Source organism: Acinonyx jubatus, chromosome B1 (genome assembly GCF_027475565.1).
Source record: "Acinonyx jubatus isolate Ajub_Pintada_27869175 chromosome B1, VMU_Ajub_asm_v1.0, whole genome shotgun sequence".
In the NCBI taxonomy this organism is placed as follows: Eukaryota; Metazoa; Chordata; class Mammalia; order Carnivora; family Felidae; genus Acinonyx; species Acinonyx jubatus.
In genome coordinates, this window is record NC_069382.1 from 8,306,935 (window position 1) to 8,329,760 (window position 22,826).

The following is a 22,826-nucleotide window of genomic DNA, read 5'->3' on the forward strand; positions in this document are numbered from 1 at the left end:
GGGAGGTGGTGGGGAAAACATGAGTTGAGAAATGAAGGTTTTTTAAATGTCTCCAGGACCTTAAATCCAAGATCCAAAAATGTGTAAAACCTAATCTATGTTGAGGCAAAGGCCACCCCTAACAGATCTGTATCTGCTCTGTGTATCGTCACGTCAGAGGTGTCCTGGCTGGTTTAGAAGCGCTTTTTACCTCCTGATTGCTTGTCTTGGGAACCTGCACTGAGACAGACTGTCTTAGTCGGCACCTGGCTCCAAGCACGTAGATGTGAGGAGGGCAAGTCTTCTCTTAGGCAGACTCCCGTGCCTTCTCAGTTCGGGGCTGTAACAGGTTCACTTACGAAAATGAGGCAGACGCGCAAGCGTATTTTTCTCTCACCGAGAGAAAGTCACCTGCTGCGATAGGGCTTGGTCATCACCTGGGCCCCGGGGTTCAACCAAGAAGAAGAAGGCGACTGAGAGGCAGATGTTCTGAGGATGTGACATGCGCCTCCGTAGCTAGAACCTCCCACGGGTACTTTTTTTTTTAACGTTTATTTTTTGTTATTATTTTTGAGAGAGAGAGACGGAGACAGAGGGAGAGAGAGAGGGAGACGCAGGCTCCGGGCTCCGCGCTGTCAGCTCAGAGCCCGACGCGGGGCTCGAACTCTTGAACCTTGAGATCATGACCTGAGCCGCAGTCAGACGCTTAACCCACTGGGCCACCCGGATGCCCCACCTCCCACCGGTTCTTTTGTGGTTTGGGCAGAACTGGAAGGCTGCCACTTGTAATTACCCCCTGTGCATCTGTTGGTTGGTCACTCTGAGCCTGTGATGACCCCCCATTCTTACGGCGTGAAGGAGGGATGTGAAGCTCGTTCCCCGACCTTTGGGCAGTTGGGGGTTCTGCAGCCTGCTGTCGCCATGATCACTGAACGTGGCCTGGGTGGGAGGGCAGTGTCTGCTCCTGCCCCAGTCGGCTTGGGCCACCATGACGAATGCCATAGACTGGGAGGCTTGCGAACATTTATTTTCTTACAGTTCTGGAGGCCAGAAGTCCAAGCTCAAGCAACATTCAGGCCAGTTGGGTTTCTGGTGCAAGCTGTCTTCCCGGCTTCCTTCTCATGTGGTGTCTCCTCTGAGCACAGGGGACTGAGCGCAAACTCCGCTCTCTCTCCTTGTAAGGATCCTAATCCTGCTGGATCAGGGCCCTCACCCTTATGACTTCATTAAACCTTAAGCACCTCATAAAGGCCCTCTTGTCAAACGCAGTCGAACGCTCTAACTGGAGGTTAGAGCGTCATTGGAGGGGACAAAACTCAGTCCCTAGATGTTTTCAATCTTTTTTATTTTTATTTATTTGTAAATCCATTATCCCTCTGTTCCTTTGAACTAAATACTATGTGTCTTTTTTCACAAGGGCTAATTTTGTAAACTAAAGAATAGAGTGGACATATCATCTTAAATATTTAGAATGACAGATGTCTGTAAACCACAAGTTTGAGAATCACTGAACAGTATCCTTTGACCATAAGTGGAGGGCAAGTTGGGATTTGCTCCTCGACTCTATCTAAAGTTGTTTTGTAATTATCTCCCTGTCACCCCCACCACCACTACGTCACACACAACCAAGATTTTACCCTGGACCTTCTGAGAATGCTGAGGTCCTTTTGAGAAAAAGGAAAGAAAGAAGTGTGTGAAGATAGGAGATTAAGGGTTAATGTGTAAATATAATTATATGTACTTATGGTATCTTATAGTTAGGCCTTAGTTTTAATTTTTTTACTATATTTTGAGGGCAAATTTAAATGATAACTTCCAAAGCATATCTCAAGAAGGAAGAGTAAGGATACGAACCATACCAGGATACCCACTGCCCACAGAGAAAAAGAGCCTTACTGATGTCTAAACAGTTGCATTCCTGTCCCTTCTGCACAGAAGGGCTGATACTTTGTTTATAACTTCCTCCATCCTTCCCATGTTTAGTACATGGATTGTGATCCTAATAATAGATTGTTTGGTTTTGCAGGGTGATGGGAGGAAGTGGGTTTCTTTTTCCTTTATTGTTAACATTGTTGTTGGGGAGGAAGAGAAGAGCAGGTCTTGCATTAGATCCCTTTCTTGGGGGAGCCCCAGGCGTCACCACTGATGCCCTACCCCCAACAAGACCAGGGAAACGGCCACTCTCAGTCCTTGGGGCCCAGCAGTGCCCTTCTGATAAAAAGCTGCTGCCGTCTTTGGGGGTCCCTCCCACTTCTTCTTGCTTTGCAACGTCTTATTGTGCCTTCCTGCCTTCTGAGTTCATCATGACAGGTAAAAATTCTTTGTTTTCCTATTTTATCCACTATTTTTAGCTGTTTCCATCCGAATGCTCTTCTGGGACATTGACTAGACTTCTGGTCAATGGAAGGCTCTATCCTATTTTTAGTTTTAAAACAGTCCCATCATTTTTCTGTGCTTTCTTTTCACAGAGCCATATGGTCCTGGAAGAAACTCATTTTGATTGTGAGCCAATTACTTTCTTTTCCACTTATTTATTTATTTAGGCCTCCCTCTTTTAAATGACTACCTAGTAATTTGACAAGATGTATGTAAACAGCTGATTACATTGCTTGACTTGCTGGAGATTATTCTTTTCATTGGGATGCACCTGGGTAGGAAGTATTATAAGTACATTGAAGAATGGAATTGTCATTTTGTTTAGAGTTTGTATGTGTGTTTACATGTGTGTATGTATTCTCTACCAGGCTGCTGCACTGAATAATAATAAAGATTCCAGCCAGAACTTCTCGAGACTGTTTAACGGACACGTTTACAGTGGTGTACAAACTTTGGGGAAAGAGCTCTTTATGTACTTTGGACCAAAAGCTTTACGGTAAGATAAACCTGTACAATGCATCTTATCTCTCTCCGTTTAAAGATGTGTAGGAGGCTTTTCTTGTAGTTCGCCGGTGTCACATTTAATCATGTAGAAAGTACTCCATTTTTAAGAGGGCTCTCGTATAAGAGGTTGAGATTCTATCATGGAAAGCCATGCGCAGCAGCAGAATAAATTGTGATGTCATCGTTACTTGGAAGGCTAGTCAATTTATTTCTTTTAAGAAAAACCGATAGGCTGGACGGGCTTCTGGGAGATGGAGGAGCACAGCGGGGCGCTGCTCTTTGCAGATTCCCCACATGCCTCTCTCCCCTCCTGTTTTCACCAGGCATTTATCGTGTCAGCGACAGCAGTTTCTCTGCATTGCTAACAGCTCCTAGTTTGGTTTAAGCCTGTCTGTATATTTTTATATTTTTCCATCTCCCTTCTTTTTCTGAAGTCTTGTATGCAATCAGAAACTTACTTATAGAATTCCAAAACTGTGCACAGAAGTCACAAATTCTCCATTCTTTCACAGCGCTTTTGCAAAGTCATTGCTAATGTGTTGGCAGTGAACGACGAGCAGTCCGCTACCTTGGTTGACTTAACTACAAAAATGTTCACAACGTTTGTACCTGCCAGAGTGTGATCCCCTGTTTAACGTTTGCAGGAGAATGAGAGAGGCCTGTGGATTTGTATCTTTGTCTTCTCAGAGTTTAGCCTAAGGTATCGCAAACTGTAAAGGATGGTAGCGCCTCCTTGAATCTCTTTCAACGTGTCTTTAAGATACTGAGCGATTTCACCTTAACAGAAGAGTCCTGTTCCTAGATACCTCGTGGTTCTAACTGAAGGCCGCTGATGGTCACGAGGAGATCATATGACTGGATGATGGTTATTTACTGCACCTCGTCTCCCACACATTTAGAGAACTTCGGAGTTGATGACATGGCTTTTCCTTTGAAATGGGCTCTCTTTGTTGTCAGCAGCTGCTGTCCTTGGACAAGTATCACTTCATGGTTTTGTCTTAGTCTGGAAATGATCGCATCAGCATATGCTTACTGGTTCACGCAGTAATGACCCACGGAAGGCTGCATTATTGTTTTGGTAGATGGATGTGATTGAAAACTCTTGACTCTGAACTGAGCGGGACACAATGGAGCCCACGTAAGGTAGTTGAAACACTGATATGTTATTGATTCTCTGGTGTTAGGTGCAGATTTATTTCTGTAGGATGAGAGGGACGTTTTTATCAGGCATTCTCCAGCAGACTGAGAAAGGGGGAATCATTTCTCAGTGCTCAGCTGTCAGTAAGTGTTCCCTGAAGTTCTAAACAAGGGCAATCACCTCTTTAAACGAACTGAACTGGTACCATCCCTGGGAACTACGTGTCTTCACGTATGGATGGAGAAAAGTGCAGTGTCTGGCTTCCTTTCAATTTCCGACAGCCCTAACGACTATTTGATGTAATAATTCAAGGTCAGTGGCAGATCAGCTATTTGAATACGAGCCGAGTAACCTAAAATCAACTGTATCCCCCTTCGCAATTTAATATAAGTTAAAAACACACACACACATATGCATATATACACTCCCAACCTGCGCTTCTTAGAACGGGTGACTGTCAAAGACATGTGATCGCTGCGTGAAGTTGCGAGTCTGTGGGCGCGAGATAGAAATGTAGTGTTCATTTCTGACCTCGTTTTGCTACCCACCGGGCTGCTCTGCATCTTAGAGAGCAGGTAGCAGGAAACCCACTTAGTGATCGCTTCCATTTATCCCTTAATGCGCAGCTTTTTACAGTTAAAAGTGCCCTGGGCTTTAATACATCTTACAGGGCAGGCCATGAATCTTCCTGGTATTCACGCATAATGGAAGTAGAATGTGGCCCGGCACTCTGTAAGAGGATCTGCCTTGCAAACATCCACACTTCAGAGGGATGGATACAAATTAGAGTGAGTATTTCTGTTACTAAAAGATGTATCAAAGTGCTCAAGCGTTCCTGTGAGTGCCATAGAAGGCTGAACTTATTTGCTACGCGTTTATTTTTTGGAGCCCAGTTGTGGCGTCCTGTGTGACTAATAACTGCACTCCTTCTGAACACTTTAAAGAAGCTTGTCACCTATAACAAAACAAAAATCATTTTAAGTTTTTGGCTATACATGTGGCAAATACTCATTAGAGGAGGCCGAGCCGTAAAGAGCAAGCAGGAATAAATGTATACGTTGGCGGTCTCGCTCCCAAGTATCACCTCCCTTAACTGTGGGTGCATGCACCAGCACACGGTACTGTGTGGGCACACAGACACACACACCCTCCAAGCTGCCATTTGCCATCAAACTGAACCCAGCTGTTACATCCTGGACCAACATTCAAAAGATATTTTTTTAATGAATCTCTCTTTCCAAAGCACTTCGCTATTTCCAGCTTGTGACTTACATGACTCCGGTGGCTTGTATCGTATTCGGAAACTGTCATCTGAAACGTTTCGGAGGCTTTGCCATTTTAGAGAACCTTTATACATTATCGATTTTGTAATTTATTGGAGTTTAAGTGATACCATCCTCTAAACAGATTTGCATGAGACAACATGTTTGCTGAACAGCCTTTAAGGAATCTATCCTACGCTGCTCACAAAAGGGTTTTACAGCTTAGATGTGGTTCTTGCGATCTGTCACTTAACATGTTAGAAAAACCGAAGCGTGGGGAGAGATTCTAAATGAAGTCATGTGCTTTAAGAGGAGTCACTCCTACGATGTGTCTGCCTCACTTGCTGACTTGTCTCTTAAGGATAGCACTTCTCGAAACTGGTCGTCTGGCCACACTAACTGCAGAGTTCCTGTTGCCTCTGACACAGTGTTACTGAACCTTCTCTCTCACACAGTGGGTTGGGTCAGTGTGGGTTCTTCTGTGAGACTTTCTCATCTGAAGGCTCTGTGATGTAGGCAAGCTGGGATATGAGGCCTCAGGACTTGTCGGTGGCCATGTTCCCGGGCTTGTGAGGTGGTGCGGGATAAAACCAGCCTGCACAAAGGCTTTAGCCCCTCCTTCCATCCGTTCCTGCGATCCGGCTGCTTTCCTGCCTTTCCTGTGCTTGATTCTTCAGACTTCCCCTCCGATTCCATGAGCTCAGTATTCCTAAACCTGTTTCAATTGGGTTTCTGTTACCTGCAAGTTAAGAAAACTGACCATTATCCAAAGGTACAGACTTGCAGTTTACCGTGTATTTTCTCTAAATACATCCTGTGATATAACATACAGCATGGGGACTACAGCGTTTAATAACACTGTATTGCATGTTTGAAAGTTGCTAAGAGAGTAGATCTTAAAAGTTCTCATCACAGGAAAAACATTTTCTTAACTACGTTTGGTGACCTATGTTAACTAGACTCACTGTGATCGTTTTGCAATGTATACAAATACTGACTCATTCTGTTGTACAAGTGGAACTAATATAATGCTCTCTGTCAGTTGTACCTCCGACTTAAACGAAGGAAAGAAAGAAGGAAGGAAGGAGGAAAGAGCGGAAGAGAAAATAAGAGCACTCACCATTAAAAGTAATCTGTGGGCAGAAAATTAAACATCTTTAGTTCGTGAGATGATAAATTGTTCACATTTTTATTTTCTATTTCGGTTGTGATGGTCCTGTCAGGCGTAACTGGAGAAAATCTGGAAATCTTCACCTCTTTCGCTCCCTTTTCCTCCTGCACCTGATGGGCTGCATGATTACCAGTCCTGCCTGCCTTTTCCTGTTTCACTTAATAATACACACCATCTTATTGCAATTTTTTTCCTTATTTTAGCATTTTTTTTTTCAATGTTTATTTTTATTTTTGGGACAGAGAGAGACAGAGCATGAATGGGGGAGGGGCAGAGAGAGAGGGAGACACAGAATCGGAAACAGGCTCCAGGCTCCGAGCCATCAGCCCGGAGCCTGACGCGGGGCTCGAACTCACGGACCGCGAGATCGTGACCTGGCTGAAGTCGGCGCTTAACCGACTGCGCCACCCAGGCGCCCTCATTTTAAAAGTAATGCATAAGTCAATTATGAAACATTAAGAGAGTTCCAAAAAGTCTAACGGCAAAAGTAAATACCACCCATAATTACAATCACCAAAAAAGGGCACTCTTAACAATGTTTGTACACATCATAGATAAAATACAAATTGTATATATACCATATATTCATACACAATTTATATCACATGTGCACGGATCATATGATATTTATGTATTACAGTCTTTATATAAATGGGAATTTTAATTATGTGAGGCTTTTGTTTTACACAGTATGCATATTGGTGTCAAAATATACGTGTGCCTTATTATTTTGCATAGTATTCCACTAGATCGTTTATATATCACTGCTGATTAGCATTTCACCCCATTTTTCACTCTAATAAATAACTCTGTAGTGAACATCCTTGAGCATGTATCTTTTACCATTGTGATGTTTCCTTAGGATAAATTCCTAGATGTGGATTTGCTGGATCTTGGTTACTGGTGCTTTTTTTTTTAATTTTTCAACATTTACTCATTTTTTAAAAAATATTTTAATGTTTGTTTATTTTTGAGAGAGAAAGAGATGGAGCACGAGCAGGGGAGGGGCAGAGAGAGAGGGAGACACAGAATCTGAAGCAGGCTCCAGGCTCTGAGCTGTCAGCACAGAGCCTGATGCGGTGCTTGAACCCACAGACTGTGAGATCGTGACCTGAGCCAAAGTCGCTCAACCGACTGAGCCACCTCGATGCCCCTACTGGTGCTTTTTTATATCCCTTTTGAAAGCGTATGGAAATCTATCATGAGCAGAAAGCACAGGCGTCTGCACCTGGTCATACAGTAGAGAACGGCCCGTGCGTGGCCTGCCTCGGCTCTGATTGTGTAGTATTTATCCAAACCTCTGTGCGAGGTTATAAAAGCCCAGAAACGTGTTAATATAAAACCCATGCGCAGCACCATAATAGCTGTGGAATGGGGGGCACCTGGGTGGCTCAGTCGGTTGAGCGTCCGACTTCAGCTCAGGTCATGATCTCGCTCGTGGTTCATGAGTTCGAGCCCTGCGTTGGGCTCTGTGCTGACATCTCAGAGCTCTCTACCCCTCCCACACTCATGCTCTGTCTCTCTGTCTCTCTCTCTCTCTCTCTCTCTCTCTCTCTTTCAAAAAATAAACATTAAAAAATTTTTAAAAAATTGTGTAAGGTTAGGGACCTTATCATAACAGATTGACCTGGCCTGCTATTCTCAACTGATAACTGTAATTTTAATTGTTAAAATGATTTAAATATACCCGCTTCATAATTCAACATCTGGCACATCTTTGGATCTGGTTCTGTTGACTGCTTTATCTCTTGACATTGAGTCCCTTTATTTTTCTTTCTTGTTTTTTGTTCTTTATCTCCTATTTTTATGTGCCATAATTTTTTTGGATCCCAGATAACCCTGTTGAGAGCAACAGTAGAGACGGGTAAATAATATTTGAGCTCAAAAATAGTCAGGCCTCTTCCATCAGGTCATGTGGGAGATTGAGGAGTTGAGCTTGGTTTGGATCCTGTTGTGTTGTCATTGGCTCTGGGGACAGTGACATCGAAAACTTGAGCTGCTGCTCAAACCTTATGCCTCGAGCATGGCCTGGTGTGGCTGCGGCTGGTTCTCTGTGTTTTTGGCCTGCTCTCAGCTTTTACAGACCCTGCATATTTGTGTCAGGGGATTCCTCCACACGCTTCTTCTCCCCACCCCCACCCCCACCACTGCTGTTGCCTGTCGTCCAGTGAGAGGTGCATGGTGGGGAAAGTGGTTCTTCTAGGCCACTGTGCATTTGGACCTCAGGGTTGCACTTTGTCCAGAGCTGCTGACCCTCTCTTCCCCCAAGGCAGCCACATTCTTACTTCCATGTGGGGGTGGTCTCTAGTCAAAGGCCCATTTCTTTCTTCTAAGTGGAACAGATGTCTCGTCGTATCCGTGCAGGAATCCTTGACAAAGCTGATTCCCAGTCTCGCCCCTAAAGACTGACGGCTTTTGCTCTGCTTGTCCTCAGGCACGGTGCGTTTGGCCTGAGCCCGCTGGCCAAGAGTTTCCTGCCCTCCCCGGTGGCAGCCTGCCTGTTTTAGCTCCAAGGAGAGGACTTCCTGTGGGTGCGGGGGGTTCCCGTTACCCCTGAGGACCCCGGGCTTTTTGTTTGTACCTCTCCCTCGGCTACAGACAGGTGCCGTGCCACCGGGGGACCTCCTTCAGTCCCCTCCCAGGACTCCCCTTTCTCCCGCCCAACTGCTGCACGCCGTGCGACAGAGCTCACACACCAGCCCTCACACATGGGCCCGTGCTCTCCGTATCTGGGACTCCAGGAATTCTCAGCTGTTCCAGCAGCCACACTCAGGAGTTAGAGGTTCTTAGATTCAGCAGTTTCCTTCTTACCCATTTCTACAGTTAAGTAATTTGTGTGTCTGTGTTTCCACGTGGAGGGACTCGGGACTCTTCCGAATTTGGCTTACCTGGCTGCCTGCAGCCCCATGTCTCTGACGGGCTCCAGAGAACTTAGCATTTTGTCAATAATAGTTTTCTCTCTGTATCGGGAGACGAGCTCTATGTGCTTTCAGCTTCCATAGCCTAAGCAGATTCAGAACTCCCTGCTGCTGCTTTCGCATCGTTACGTCCAGATTGTTTTATAACTTCTTTCTTTAAATCCGTACCATAAGCTTTACAATAATTGTATTCAACTATTTTACACCTGTTATTATCCTTAGGTCACTTCTGACTACTTGCTAATTTTCATGAGCACTTGTCTTGTTAGCAATGTACAGTTGTCACTAAGATGAACCTCTGACACCGTCGCTGATGCTGTTTATGTTTGTGTAAGGATGTTCCGATCTTTCTGATGGAATGTGGCTGCTGTCGAAAGCAGGATCAGGTATTACTTACTGGTCTGTGTTAGGAGGTTATTTCTAACTAGAGGAATTTTCCCAGTATCACTTCAGTTTTTAGTTTGGACCTAATTCTTTTATATCAGAACTTTGGCTGCAGGTGACAGAAGCCAAACTCCACTGAGTTCAGGGATTGTTTATTATAAGAATACGGAGTATCGTACCTGAAGATAGGACAGTCGGGTTTCAGGGAGAACTGGAAGCAAAGACTAAATGCTCTGAGGACTCTGCAGCTTTTGATTCTGTCTCTCACTGTCATCTGCTGCAATCTTCCTTTCTGCAGACAGGCCTCTCTCGGCTTCTCTGCTGCCCATGTTGGGTAATATTCCCGGAGACCATTCCCACATTAGATCTCCTAGTACTCACAAGAAACTGATCTCTCTGCATCCCGAATCCATAAATTCGTCAGGAGAATGCTGATGAATCCAGAGACTGGATACTCATGGATCCAGCTTGACTCAGTTGTGCATTTCTGAATCAGCTATGTCAAGGCATGAGATCTTGAGGAAGGGACAAGAGGTGAACTCAAAGTTGGGCCTAAGGCCCCCTGTTGGCAGGCAGTCATACTACGCAGAATAAATGATCTTGGGTAACCCGTCTGACGGGGGGTGGAAGGAGCTTGACAGGATCAGGAGATAGAAACAGAGATCTAATAAAATTTTCCTAACGGGTTGATGATAATGAGTCTTAAAAAACATATCTAACTCTTGAATGTAAATGTGATAATGAGCCTATGTCCTGGTCTATAAAAGATCAGTATGGCAATTTTAAAAACAGTACAGATGCTTAGTGTGCCTCAGAAATTTTCACGATGCTGGTATGTTTTTCTTAGTTTAGTGTCAAGGGTACTTAACACAAAATGTGGTACGTTGGGACTCAGTAGTGACAACGTTCTGGTGTTCAATTAAAAGAAATAAAAATAAACTAAATACACTTTTGTACGCACATTTTCTTCTAAATTGAATAGATGTATAAGACCACAAAAAAAAAAAAAAAAAGAAGCCTACTTAATTTGATTCAGGGCTCTTATTGGGGCTACTGCCGCAATTCGTTTGGGTCTTAACCTTTGAGATATTTTATGTGGATGCAGTTTCATTACAGAAGGTGATTTAGAATCCACTTTATGAGCCATGCAACTAAAAAGATTTTAGATGTGATGGCTTCTGGGCATGACAGCTGTATACCTTCCGCTGGGGTTGAACCTCCAGAAGCTAAATTATGGAGTACTTACAGGCACACATTTTTCCTGTCAGGAACTATGGGGCATGTAAAATGCATTTGTGATTGATAGTAGGGCACACAGAGTTTAAAACCCACATTTTTAAAGTTAGACTGGTTAACCTTGTACAATACGGTAACATGGTGCCTCGGAATTAGAAGCACCGTGCGGTAACATTTGCTGTCAAAAGAGCCATATTTATTAACTCAACAAAGCTGTAAGGAGAAGGATCGGAAAGGCGGAACACAGTATTTCATCTCGAGAATCATTTGTGATCTCCATCATCAGAGGCCTCCCAAAACCACTTTTTCTCTTGCTTTCTTTCATGTGTGCGTGCATGCGTGTTTTTACTGGACATGCTAATCAATCCTATAAACACTGAAAGGTTCCAAGTTTTTCGTCACTGCATTGTGGCTTTCAAGCTAACCGTAAATACTTATAAATCCCCTCTTCCCAATACGTATAAAAGTAAAAGAAAACTAAAAGAACTGAAGACAATAGCATTTTGACTTGTTCTCTTTTGATAACATAAGATTTTGCTTACGTTAAAAAATTTTTAAAATTTTAAAAAAAAATTGCTTCATTGTGCATCCCGGAGCAAGGGGGAACAAAACAGGGTCTTAAACCGTAGATACCATTTTGGAGTCGGTAAACACTTGCCATCCATTGTGGCTAGAAATACAGAATTTGAACGTTAGTGGCTTTATAGAATTTATATAAAAAACAAACAAAACAGAAACAACTAGAAGCAATTTAAATCTAGCCTCATCTCATCCAAAGCCTTTGAATCTGAGAGAAAGTGGAGACGCTAGATTGTTCTGTGAATAAAAGTACTTCATCTGACAAGAAAAGAAGAACAGGGTATGTGTTCCTGAGCTTATTGTGGGGCCCTATTATTTTCCTAGGAATTTATTTTATTTGTGGTTTGAAAAACTGATTGTCACACTTAGTTTTATAAGGATACAGTGCCATAACAGAAGAATATATAATATGAACTACATTGTTTGCCCTCTGAAAGCGCCTGTCTTGACTATCATTTGTTTTCTTATAATCCAAAAAGTGAAACGAAGGAACAAAAACTAGATATACAGCATACTTTCTGCCACTCAAAAATGGGTCTGATGTTGTTTCAGGATTCATTTTGGAATGAAAGGCTCCATCATGATTAACCCACTGGAGTATAAAAATAAAAATGGAGTTTCTCCTGTTCTTGAAGTCCAGCTCACTGAAGATCTCATTTGTTTCTTTGACTCATCGGTAGAATTCAGGTAAAAAGGAGAAGAAAATAAAAGTACTTCAGCTGGAAAAGTCTAGAGTTAGAGCTGCGGTTTGAAATGTGGAGACAGGTAGATGTTTTAAAAATGGTTTATAACTGATAAACACTCATTTTGGAAGAGGCATCGGATAATCTAGTTTGTTAGTGTCTTTATTGTTGGGCTCTAGAACTCTTCTGCCCTGATTAACGGAAGGTGTGTGTATCCGAGATCATTTTAAATGACACTGTGTGAAGACTTATGATGAATGTCTTTTATATTTCCTTTCTACAGAAACTCTACAGAAAGCCAACAGAGAATAAGAATGATGGAAGAATTAGATGTATGTTCGCCTAAATTTAGTTTCTCAAGAGCAGAGAGTGAAGTTAAAAAGCAAAAAGGACGGATGTTGTGTGACGTGTTAATGGACCAGAAAGTATTGCCTGGGGTGGGGAACATCATCAAAAATGAAGCTCTCTTTGACAGTGGCCTCAACCCAGCTGTCAAAGTAGGTGATATAAGTATTTTTTTTTTTTTAAATGATTTCTGTATTTTTAAATACTGTTAAGGGACCAATGTGTGACACTTGAGTCCGTGTTGCAGTAAAACATTCTCCCCAAACAGAGACTTTGAGGGTGTTTCTTGTCGTCAGCTTCTTAATGAGGCCAACACAGACCACTCTATTGTTTTTAAGTTTATTTATTTATTTTGAGAGAGAGTGGGTGAGGAAGGGACAGACAGGAAGGGAGACAGAGAATCCCAAGCATGCTAGCGGTCAGCGACGAGCCAGACGCAGGGCTTGAACCCACAGCCGTGAGATCATGTGTGACCTGAGCCGAGATGAAGAGTCGGACTCTTGTGCGACTGAGCCGCCCAGGTGTCCCCCGACCACTCTGTTTAAAATTGCCCTGTGCGTCCCTTTGTCCCCACCTCATGTCCCCCATCGTCCCTAACTTGCCTTGGTTTTTATTATCCCCATGCCATGGATCACTTTTTGATCAACCTAACTTTCACTTGTTATACTTACTACTTAAAATCTGCCCCCGCCCCCTGCGGCCATGCAGTCTCTTAGGAGGAAGGTGTCCATTTTGCGCATTGAGGTAGCCAAGCATCTAGAATGCAGCGTCTAGCACATGGAAGGCATCAAAGAAATACCTGTTGGGGGGTATGAACGAAGTAAGCTCACAGCTTGCTTTTTGAACCCGGCCTATTAAATTCACACTCCACACACGTATTCCTGCGTGTAGCTGTTCTGACGTTAGCAAATGCTTTGTTGGTGGGATAAGCAAGGAAGAGGTTGAGGAGTAAGAGGTTAGTGGGGGGATGGAAACAAAATTTGGAGCATTTGTTAACTAGCTTAGACTGGAATGAAGGGAAAATACAGATTTCTGGGGAGAGGCACGTTTTCAGGACAAGGACCGGGTTTGGTTGTTTTTTCCTTGTTCTTCAACAGAAGAGACACAGACTGACTTAAGTGAGAAAAAAAATGGTAAAGAAGGGCAGGTTAAATCTGTAGGAAAGAGAATGGTGATTTATAGGGCAAAGTTGTAAGAAGGTCAGAGAGCTTACAACTCAGACCCAGGTAGAAGGCTATGTATATTTTAGTTTCTAGGGAAGAAATCTACCTGAGGGCTTTTACCTATATCCAACTAGTCTCTTTAAACTAAATCATCTTCTACATGAATCCAAAGGTACCTTTTGATTTTTGTGTAATTATTTCGTAGTTTTTATTAAATCCAGTCCAGTAAGAAATAAGTCTTAAAAGAAACCAGTTAATGACTTTTCTAGATTAGATTCTGCTTTTTGACTCTTGGAACAGGTTACTTAAATTTCTGTAACATGGGAGTAATTAATAAAACAGATTTTTAATAAGAATGAGCTTTTTAAAATTACCCAGACCTCTATGGAAAACGTTTTTGGAAAAAAAAAAAAAAAGAACCTGGAGTATTGTTATTATCTCTAATAATCTAAGAATTCACTTCTTACTTGTATATCCAGCCAGCCATTCATCTAGTAAAGGATCATCTGCCCATAATGTCTGGGAGTTTAAAAATTAAAGGCAGTTCTCAAGTTTAGCTATTCGCCCCTTAAGAGCACATGCACGGTTATTGAAAAAGTACAGTTTAACATTGCAACGTATGAGTGAATCTGTTATATAAGATATGGGAAGAGACAAGTGTGTTGTAGAAGCGTATATGTTTTAAGCTTTAAATAAATGAAAAATACACAGAATACTTTCATACTGTTTATGTCGATTAGATGATTTTAGGTTTTATGGTCACTGATAAATGAGTTTCTCTTGTATATAGATGTATGTATACATTCACGTACATAAACAAGGATAAGTCATCAGAATTTTTCCTGGCCTCACCATTGAAACCAAATGCACATGGTGAATAATTCTACAAGGATAACAGATTTATGCCACGCTCTGTCACAAAAATTTCTTCAGGAAGGTCTGTTTCTGAGTTCTTCCATGTGTTAATAAGTGCTCTGATATTAATGCATGTATGTAAATTCATATCTTTTTTAGGCCGAATAGTATCCTTGATGGTCATCTATTCCTGTGCTGATTTTTCCCTCCCTTCCCCTTCCTTCCCCTTCCTTCTTTTTCCTTTTGTTTTCTTTCTTTCCTTTCCTTTCCTTTCTTCCTTTCTTCCTTTCTTCCTTTCTTCCTTTCTTTCTTTCTTTCTTTCTTTCTTTCTTTCATTGTTTCCTTTTTGCAAATCCAGCAGGACTCTTCCAGGTGGCTGATAAACAATGCTGGGACTTTGAAGATGTCTGAAACAGAAGAGATATTCAATAAATACTTGAATTTAGATGTAAAATTTATAAATAAGAGTGGCAGTTTTTAATCCGTAGTCGTATCACGTAAAAATAAAACCATCGTTACTGACACTAAATAAATGTGCGAGAAATAGAGTTCTGGAAAGTATGCATGTATTTGAAATCTGTTGAGAGTTCTCTTAGAACTGGCAACTGGTATTATTTTTGTAGAGTAATGAGCAAATTATGAAACTGTCCTCACTTGTTTTTCTATTTGAAGGCTTGTCAGTTAACAGATGAACAGACCCATCACCTGGTGAAAATGATACGTGACTTCAGTGTTCTTTTTTATAGGGTAAGAGCAAAGTTTTTTCTACTTGTGAAATGTCAACCGCTTCCCTTTTCGTTGCACCAAAAATGTTTTGGCTCTATGTAGCCATCTAGTGGCCAGTGTGTAGAGGTACAATAAGGGAGAGTGATGTGTGGGCATAATGAACATCTGGAAATTTTATGTCATGGCTCAATCCAAACTTGTCTCACGGTAATTATTTTAAATGTAGACTAAGGTGGGGAAACAGCCATGTTAGCATTTTACTTACAGTCTCATTCTGTTTTGGGGTGTATAAAAGTAAAATGTAAGAACTCTAGAGAGAGAACTCAATTCTTTGGAATAAATAGTCCTCCGTTCAGTCAGATTTTGCCACTTGCTGTCTGTGTGTTTTACATCATGTAGGTAATTTAGGTTTAGTTTCCTCATCTGTAAAATGGGATAATAAATTTTCTCCATCTATCAGAAAGACTATTTTGAGAATGAAATAAGTACTTGCTAACCTGTAAATTTTGAAGTTGTAAATATGCGTATACATGTGCATATAGTGTTCAAAAAACAAATTTTATCTTTTAAACAAGGTATCATGAATGTGTCATTTTTTTTTTTTCTCCACTGTCTATTTTCTGTATTCAAAATTTTTATTTTCACTCTGTTCAGAAAGGCAGCTATGATAGGAGTCTTCACTAATTGGCCTGGAGTGTTACTGAACCTCCTGCTTTACGTGTGTGCCTTGAGCATTATGACTATTTTACTTCTTGAGAGAGAGAGAGAGAGACAGAGAATGAGGTGAGTGGGGAATGAGCAAAGGGAGAGGGAAAGAGAGAATCCCAAGCAGGCTCTGCACTGTCAGTGTAGACCCTGATGTAGGGCTCGATCTCATGAACCACGAGATCGTAACCTTAGCCAAAATCAAGAGTTGGACGCTTAACCTACTGAGCCACCCAGGCGCCCCATAACTTTTTTTTTTTTTAGTTTTTTTAAATGTTTATTTTTGAGAGACATAGAGAGAGTGGGAGCAGAGGAGAGGCAGAGAGAGAAGGAGACACAGAATCTGAAGCAAGCTCCAGACTCTGAAATATCAGCACAAGAGCCCAACGCAAGGCTTGAACTCAAAAACCACGAGATCATGGCCTGAGCCGAAGTCGGGCGCTTAACTGACTGAGCCACCCAGGAGCCCCACCCCATAACTATTTTAATATTCTGTATGCTTACTTATTCTTCCAGGGGAAGGTGATTATAGAGAACTATCCATTTTCTGCCCCTGTGAAGTTGGGTATTTTAATACTTCGTTTAAATCGATAGAGGTTGTTTGTGTAATTTTCATCTTACATATGGTGAGTCATATTTCTGGGTCTTGAGATTTTCACAGTGCTGATGTAAACCCAAAACATCCTCTTTTTAGGAGCTTTAAGTATATATATGTGAGTAGAATAAAACTGTGACAGGGAATATCAAAATATCTTTTGAGTTAGAATGTATACCAAATGGAACGTGTTCTTGGCTAGGAAGGCATTTGAATTTTTATTTTCTTTTTTAGTGAATTTGTAAGATGAAAAGTAAAAAAGTGTTGTCAGATCAACAAAGAAGATGATCTCAAGTTTTTGGCCCTAGAAATAATGTTTTGTTTTTGTCTGTTGAAAGAAAGTGAGCAGCTTTAGTGTTCTAAAAATAAATCAGATTTCAAGCTAATCTAGTCTTTTTCTTATAACCACATAATTATGTTTAATTAAAAAAAAAAAACCTTAAAAGCATGAGAGACATTTTACATTGTAGAACTTTTATATCCCATTTAGATAAAAAGATAATGCTATGCAAAGGATAATTTTGAATACTAATAAGTTGTAAAATAATGACTTAATTATTTCACAAATGTTGTTTGACAAATATTGCTGAATCTTGTCAATACCTTTTTCTCAGATGAAAAGAAAAGATTATATGGACATATGTACAAGCATGTAAATTTTAACCAAATTATTTTCAGAAATGACTTTCAAGAACGTATCTTTGGCTCCTTAGCAACACTGTCTTATAGAAATATTATAATGTTTGGTTTTTTGTTTGTTTGTTTTTAGTGCCGGAAAACTGGATCTCTTATCTCTAAACACTGTAAGGTTTACAAGCGTCCTAACTGTTGTCAGTGCTGTTGCAAAATAACTGTGTGTCGCTTAGGAGAGAATAACAGGATGACATATTTCTGTCCTCGCTGTCAAAAAGAAAATCCTCAACATGTTGACATATGGTGAGTTACCTAATGTAAACGTATATACCATTTGCCCTAATTGGCTAACTCAAAAGCTATTAGTAAGAACATAATTCAAAGACATTTGAACCCTTGGAAGAAAATGGTAAATAACATTATCAAAACACCAGGATAGGGCTCCTGAGTGACTCAGTCAGTTGAGCGCCCAACTCTTGATTTCAGCTCAGGTAATGATCCCAGGGTCGTGGGATCGAGCCCCGCGTCGGACTCCGCCCTGAGTATGGAGCCTGCTTAAGATTCTCAGTCTCTTTCTCTTTCCCCTTTTCTCTCTCTTTCTCTTTCTCTCTCTCTCCCTCTCTCTCTCTCCCATCCCCCGCTCACGCACACACTCTCTCTCTCTCTCTCTCTCTCTCTGTCAAATTAAAACAACAACCACAACAGAAATCAGGATAAGCTGAAGACGATAAATGGACCACTTCTGGATTCAGTAGAACAAATGCAGTTCAGATGTTAATATCCAGCGTTTGGTTTTTATCTTGTTTGTAAAATGATTACCAGGAGGTGTAGATAGGTCAATAATTGGACAAATGCAACTCTCTTCAAAGGTTTTTGCTTTAGTTAGAAATAATATTAAAAAACCTAAGCCACATCTCTTTACAAAATTCTTGTCTTATTCGTTAAATAATTGGCTGCTTGCTAAACAAGAACGCGGTGACTCTTCCAGAGTCTGGTGGCCTTCCAGAACTAGGGAAATAACCACAGGATAGGTTCAGGGACCCACTGAGATGGGTCTGAGCTACGACTCCATTGATCACCTGACCTCTCTAAGCCCCTACTTTGTCAGTGGAGTGCAGTGCTGTTTTGAGTCTCTTTGAATTAGCCTCTGTTTGGAGCCAGTGTCCAGTGGTCCCCAAAAGGTCTGATGACTTCCTCTTCCCCAGTGCTCAGTTACCCTGGTAAAAGGCTTTAGGTCCCTTTGGGAAAGCCTGGGACAAATATCAATAATATAAAGGAGTGTTGGGCGCCTGGGTGGCTGACCCAGGTGTCTCACTCTTGATTTCAGCTCAGGTCATGATCTCACAGTCCGTGGCATCGAGTCCCACGTCGAGCTCCGCGCTGAGCATGAGCCTGCTTGGGATTTTCTTTCTCTCCCTCTGTCTCTGCTCTTCTTCTGCTCACACTTTCTCTCTCTGTCTCTCAAAATAAATAAACATTTAAAAAGTAATAATATGAAGGAGTGTATGTGATCATAAGCCAAAATAACCAGTACAGACACAAAGCACATGAAGTGCTGTAAGAGTTCAGGGATGTTAAGTGTTTATATGTACACACAAAGCTGGAAAGATGTCATAGAAAAAGTGTGAAGTTTGTTTTTCTTTTTTTTTTTTTAATGTTTTATTTTTGAGCGAGAGACAGAGCATGAGCAAGGAAGGGGCAGAGAGAAAGAGAGGGAGACACAGAATCTGATGCAGGCTCCAGGCTCTGAGCTGTCAGCACAGAGCCCGACGCAGGACTTGAACTCACGAACCGCGAGATCATGACCTGAGCCGAAATCTGATGCTTAACCGACTGAGCCCGCCAGGCGCCCCTGAAGTTTACTTTTAAAAGACAGTTGGCACTTTGGTGAACTGAGAAAACAAACACCATTGGGAAGGTGGAGCAGAGAGACCCTGACCGTTAATGAAAAATCACGACATGGTCGAGGGATGACGGTTACACTGGCCAAGCCACAGGAGGCTCTGGGTTGGTGGATCATAAAAGCCAGTTTTACAGGCAGAATGGGATCAAAGACTAGGAATTATTAGCTGTTCTGGGAATGGTTGATGTATTGCCTAACTCAGGAGATTAACGACTCTTCATTGGGGCGGGGAGGCCAAGAAGCTGGTGCAGTGACGGTTGCCGGGCCTGAGGCCAGGACCCTGGGAATGGAGAAGAGGAGCGGGACTTCAGTTAAAAATCTTAAAAGTCAGCGAGAATTTTGACAGGTTTGCTGTGTAAGGTGATGTAAGAAGTTTCAGACCAAATAATAGAAATGTTCACTCAGAGGGTCTGAGAGAGTTGGGATAGAGTAGAAAAGATGAATTTTGTCCATGTAAAGCAACAGTGGACTGTCTGAAGAGATGTGTTATGGGCCCTGTCACAGTTGGCAGGTCATGGCTTGATGGTTATTACGGGCAAGTCTTCGTTTTGTTTATTTATTTATTCATGTTGGAGAGAGGGAGAGGGAGCACCAGCAAGGGAGAGGCACAGAGGGAGAGAGAGAATCTTAAGCAGGTTCCATCCTCAGTGAGGAGCCTGACGCGGGGCTGGATCCCATGACCATGGATCATGACCTGAGCCCAAACCAGGAAGGAGTCCAACGCTCAACTGGCTGAGCCACCCAGGTGCCCTTACTAAGTGAAATACTCAAAAGAAATCAGTTCACAGGGAATGTAGAGAGGCAGGAACCAAGGTCTGAGCTTCAGGGAATATCCAGAGTAGGAGCAAAAGAGTGAGCCAGGAAGACACAGTGATGTGCTGAGGAATAAGTGCCCAAGCAGGGAAGGAAGCAGCTGTGGACCCTGGGGAGGGAGGCGCCATCTTGCCCAATGGCAGGCTTAGGCCCACAGGCTGGAGGTGATGGGCCGGAGGCGATCTATGGGGGAGGCCCCCATCTGCACCTTCCCCTGTGTGTCTGCGGCAGTCTCCCCGCCCTCCCTGCCCCTGTGGTTTCCTTTTCATCCCCCCTTCTCTTGTTCTAAGCTCCCCAACCACTCACAGCTTCTTCCTCTCGGCTTCTTCACCCCACCGTACTGACACCAAGATCTGAGGTATATTTAGATAATATATTTATTATGCAGATTTATGGCTTTCTTAGTTTTAATGTTATAGGTGTACTCTTATCTGACCAAATGTGTATGACGCAGTATCTGGCAGAAGGACATTGGATAAATGTTTGTCTCCTGAATAAATGATCGATGTTCTATATTTGTTTTCTGTGAATTGCTAGTTTTGGGGGTTTAAAAAAAAAGTATTCTTCCACATGATCAAAGAAATATGTTGATTATCATGTAAATGTTGATTCCAAAAGTTGTTGGAAACTAGGTTTTAAAGACTGAAGGGTTCCCTGCAACAGACGTAGGGGCATCTATGAGCTAGGGGAGGCCTTGCTCTGCTGCAAATATTCTGAGCCCTGCAATCCGTCCTCTCTTCTAAGCTACTTCTGACTTACGCATTGGCATTCAGCTTAAGACATCATTTGGAAGAGCAACTGTATATTGACAAACAAATGTGTGTATAATAAGACACTTGAAAACTAGTAGCATTCGTCCTATTCTTAGAGATTTCTATACCGAAGTGTATTCTGTTCATTTTCTGGATGAGTTTTTGAACATTTTTAATGTTGATTCCATTTTCTCATCCTAAGTTAAAGTCATCTCAAATTTAGTTGAAGAAACACAAAAGCCCAACAGCATTGATCCCTTTTATTCTTTGAATCACACAAAGTTTATTTAACTCCTTCATGAAGCCCTCCCCCAATTTTAGTGTTTATGGATTTCGCCACACTGAATACTTGCACCATTTATTGTTGGCTCTTTGTATATGAGCTAGCGTAATATATACAGGTGAGTGTTTTTTCCTTATGAGGAAACTGCTGTCTTTTCCTTTTCTGTGCTAGTCTTTGTTTTATAAATGTTTGAAAATTTGTTACTACTGTCTTCATTAGTGTCTGTTATAATTCAGGTACTGCAAATACATAGACAAAGTTTAGGGGCGCTTGGGTGGCTCGGTCGGTCAGCGTCCGACTCTTGGTTTGGGCTCAATGTCACGATTTCCCGGTTCGTGGGAGCAAGCCCTGTGTCAGGGTCTGCTCTGTGTCTGCTTGGGATTCTCTCTTTCCCTCTGTCTCTGCCCCTCCCCGCTCACACGTGTGTGCATGCTCTTTCTCTTTCTCAAAATTAATAAACATAAAAAAACAGTTAAAATTTAGCCCGTCAGAGCCCAAGGTGGGGAGTGAATGAGTAAGTAGATCATTAACCGCCCCCCCCCGGCTTGGGAATGGAAGGTGCCGCAGAGGGCACTTTTGTACCAACAGCAGTGGAGTCGTTCTTCCACTTTGGGGAGGGCAAGGAAAGGTGAAGAACGTGACCTTTGAGGTCTGTGGAAGGAATTCCTCCAAGACATGAGGCAGGAACATGCATGTGAAGAGCTGCCGGGGGGGGAGGGGGGGTGTTTGTTCCTACCAGGAGACACGTTCAGGTCTCTGAAAACCATCTAATTTGGAAAGTATTGAGAATTGGTTGCTAGTTAATGAGAAGTTACTGATGTTCACAAGCCAGTTCTTTTTTTTTTTTTTCTAATGTTTATTTATTTTTGAGAGAGAGTGTGAGGGGGGAAGGGCAGAGAGAGAGGGAGACACAGAATCCGAAGCAGGCTCCAGGCTCCGAGCCGTCAGCACAGAGTCCGACAAGGGGCTCGGACTCAGCGACCACGAGATCATGACCTGAGCCCAAGTCAGACACTTAACCGACTGAGCCCCCCAGATGCCCCTACGAGCCAATTCTTAAGGCAGGTCTGAGCTGGCAGAGATGTCTGAGGGGAAACGGAGCGATCACAAGGCACTTAGGAGACATGAATGAGGAAAATCTCTAACGGATTAGTCTTGACAGGACAGCCTTGTTTCGGGAAGCGAGTTTGATCACACAATTGTCATGTTTAAAAACATAATTTAAAAGGGATTCTTCTGAGTACAAGGAAAGAAACCCAGCTCAAATTATCTTGCACTAGCATGGGAATCTGTGGGTCTTGTAGCCAAAACGAACATTGGTGTAATTCATGGCATTAGTAAAAAAGGTGTAAAAGCTCCAGTCTCGGGAACTGGAACCCACTGAGGCGCCCTTGGCTGGGCACTCCACAGACAGAACAGGTGGAAAGAATAAAGGCAGATCTAAGGTGCTTCCTGCTTAAGCCTGTTCTCTCAAGACTCATGATAGTAAATTCCTTTCAGCAGAAGAAGCGTGTTCTGGAGGGCTCCCAGGAAGGCCCCGTGCCCCATGAGGGAGGGTCCCAGTGAGACTGGAGTCACCCCGGGAAGTACCAGTGCCCCGTGAGGAAGGGGCCCGATTAGAATGGAGTAGCAGTTGGTTCCATTGAAATAGCAGTTGGGCAGCAGCATGGATGTTCTTTTTATTCAATGTTTATTTTTCAAGAGAGAGAGAGAGAGAGAGGGTGTGTGAGCAGGGGAGGGGGGGAGAGAGAGAGAGAGACAGACAGAATCTGAAGCAGGCTTCAGGCGCTGAGCTGTCAGCACAGAACCAGACCTGGGACTCA

At 42.5% G+C, this 22,826-nt stretch overlaps 1 protein-coding gene across 2 annotated transcripts in view; it reads left to right on the plus strand.

Annotated features, from left to right (window-relative positions):
- Positions 1–22,826, plus strand: part of NEIL3 (nei like DNA glycosylase 3) — a 52,959-nt gene that overhangs the window by 13,515 nt on the left and 16,618 nt on the right. For both annotated transcript variants that reach the window (XM_053216257.1, XM_027077051.2), the window contains 5 exons: positions 2,724–2,851; positions 12,100–12,234; positions 12,514–12,727; positions 15,266–15,340; positions 17,389–17,555. In XM_053216257.1, coding sequence (XP_053072232.1) covers positions 2,724–2,851; positions 12,100–12,234; positions 12,514–12,727; positions 15,266–15,340; positions 17,389–17,555 — 719 coding nt within the window. The remainder of the gene's footprint in view (positions 1–2,723; positions 2,852–12,099; positions 12,235–12,513; positions 12,728–15,265; positions 15,341–17,388; positions 17,556–22,826) is intronic.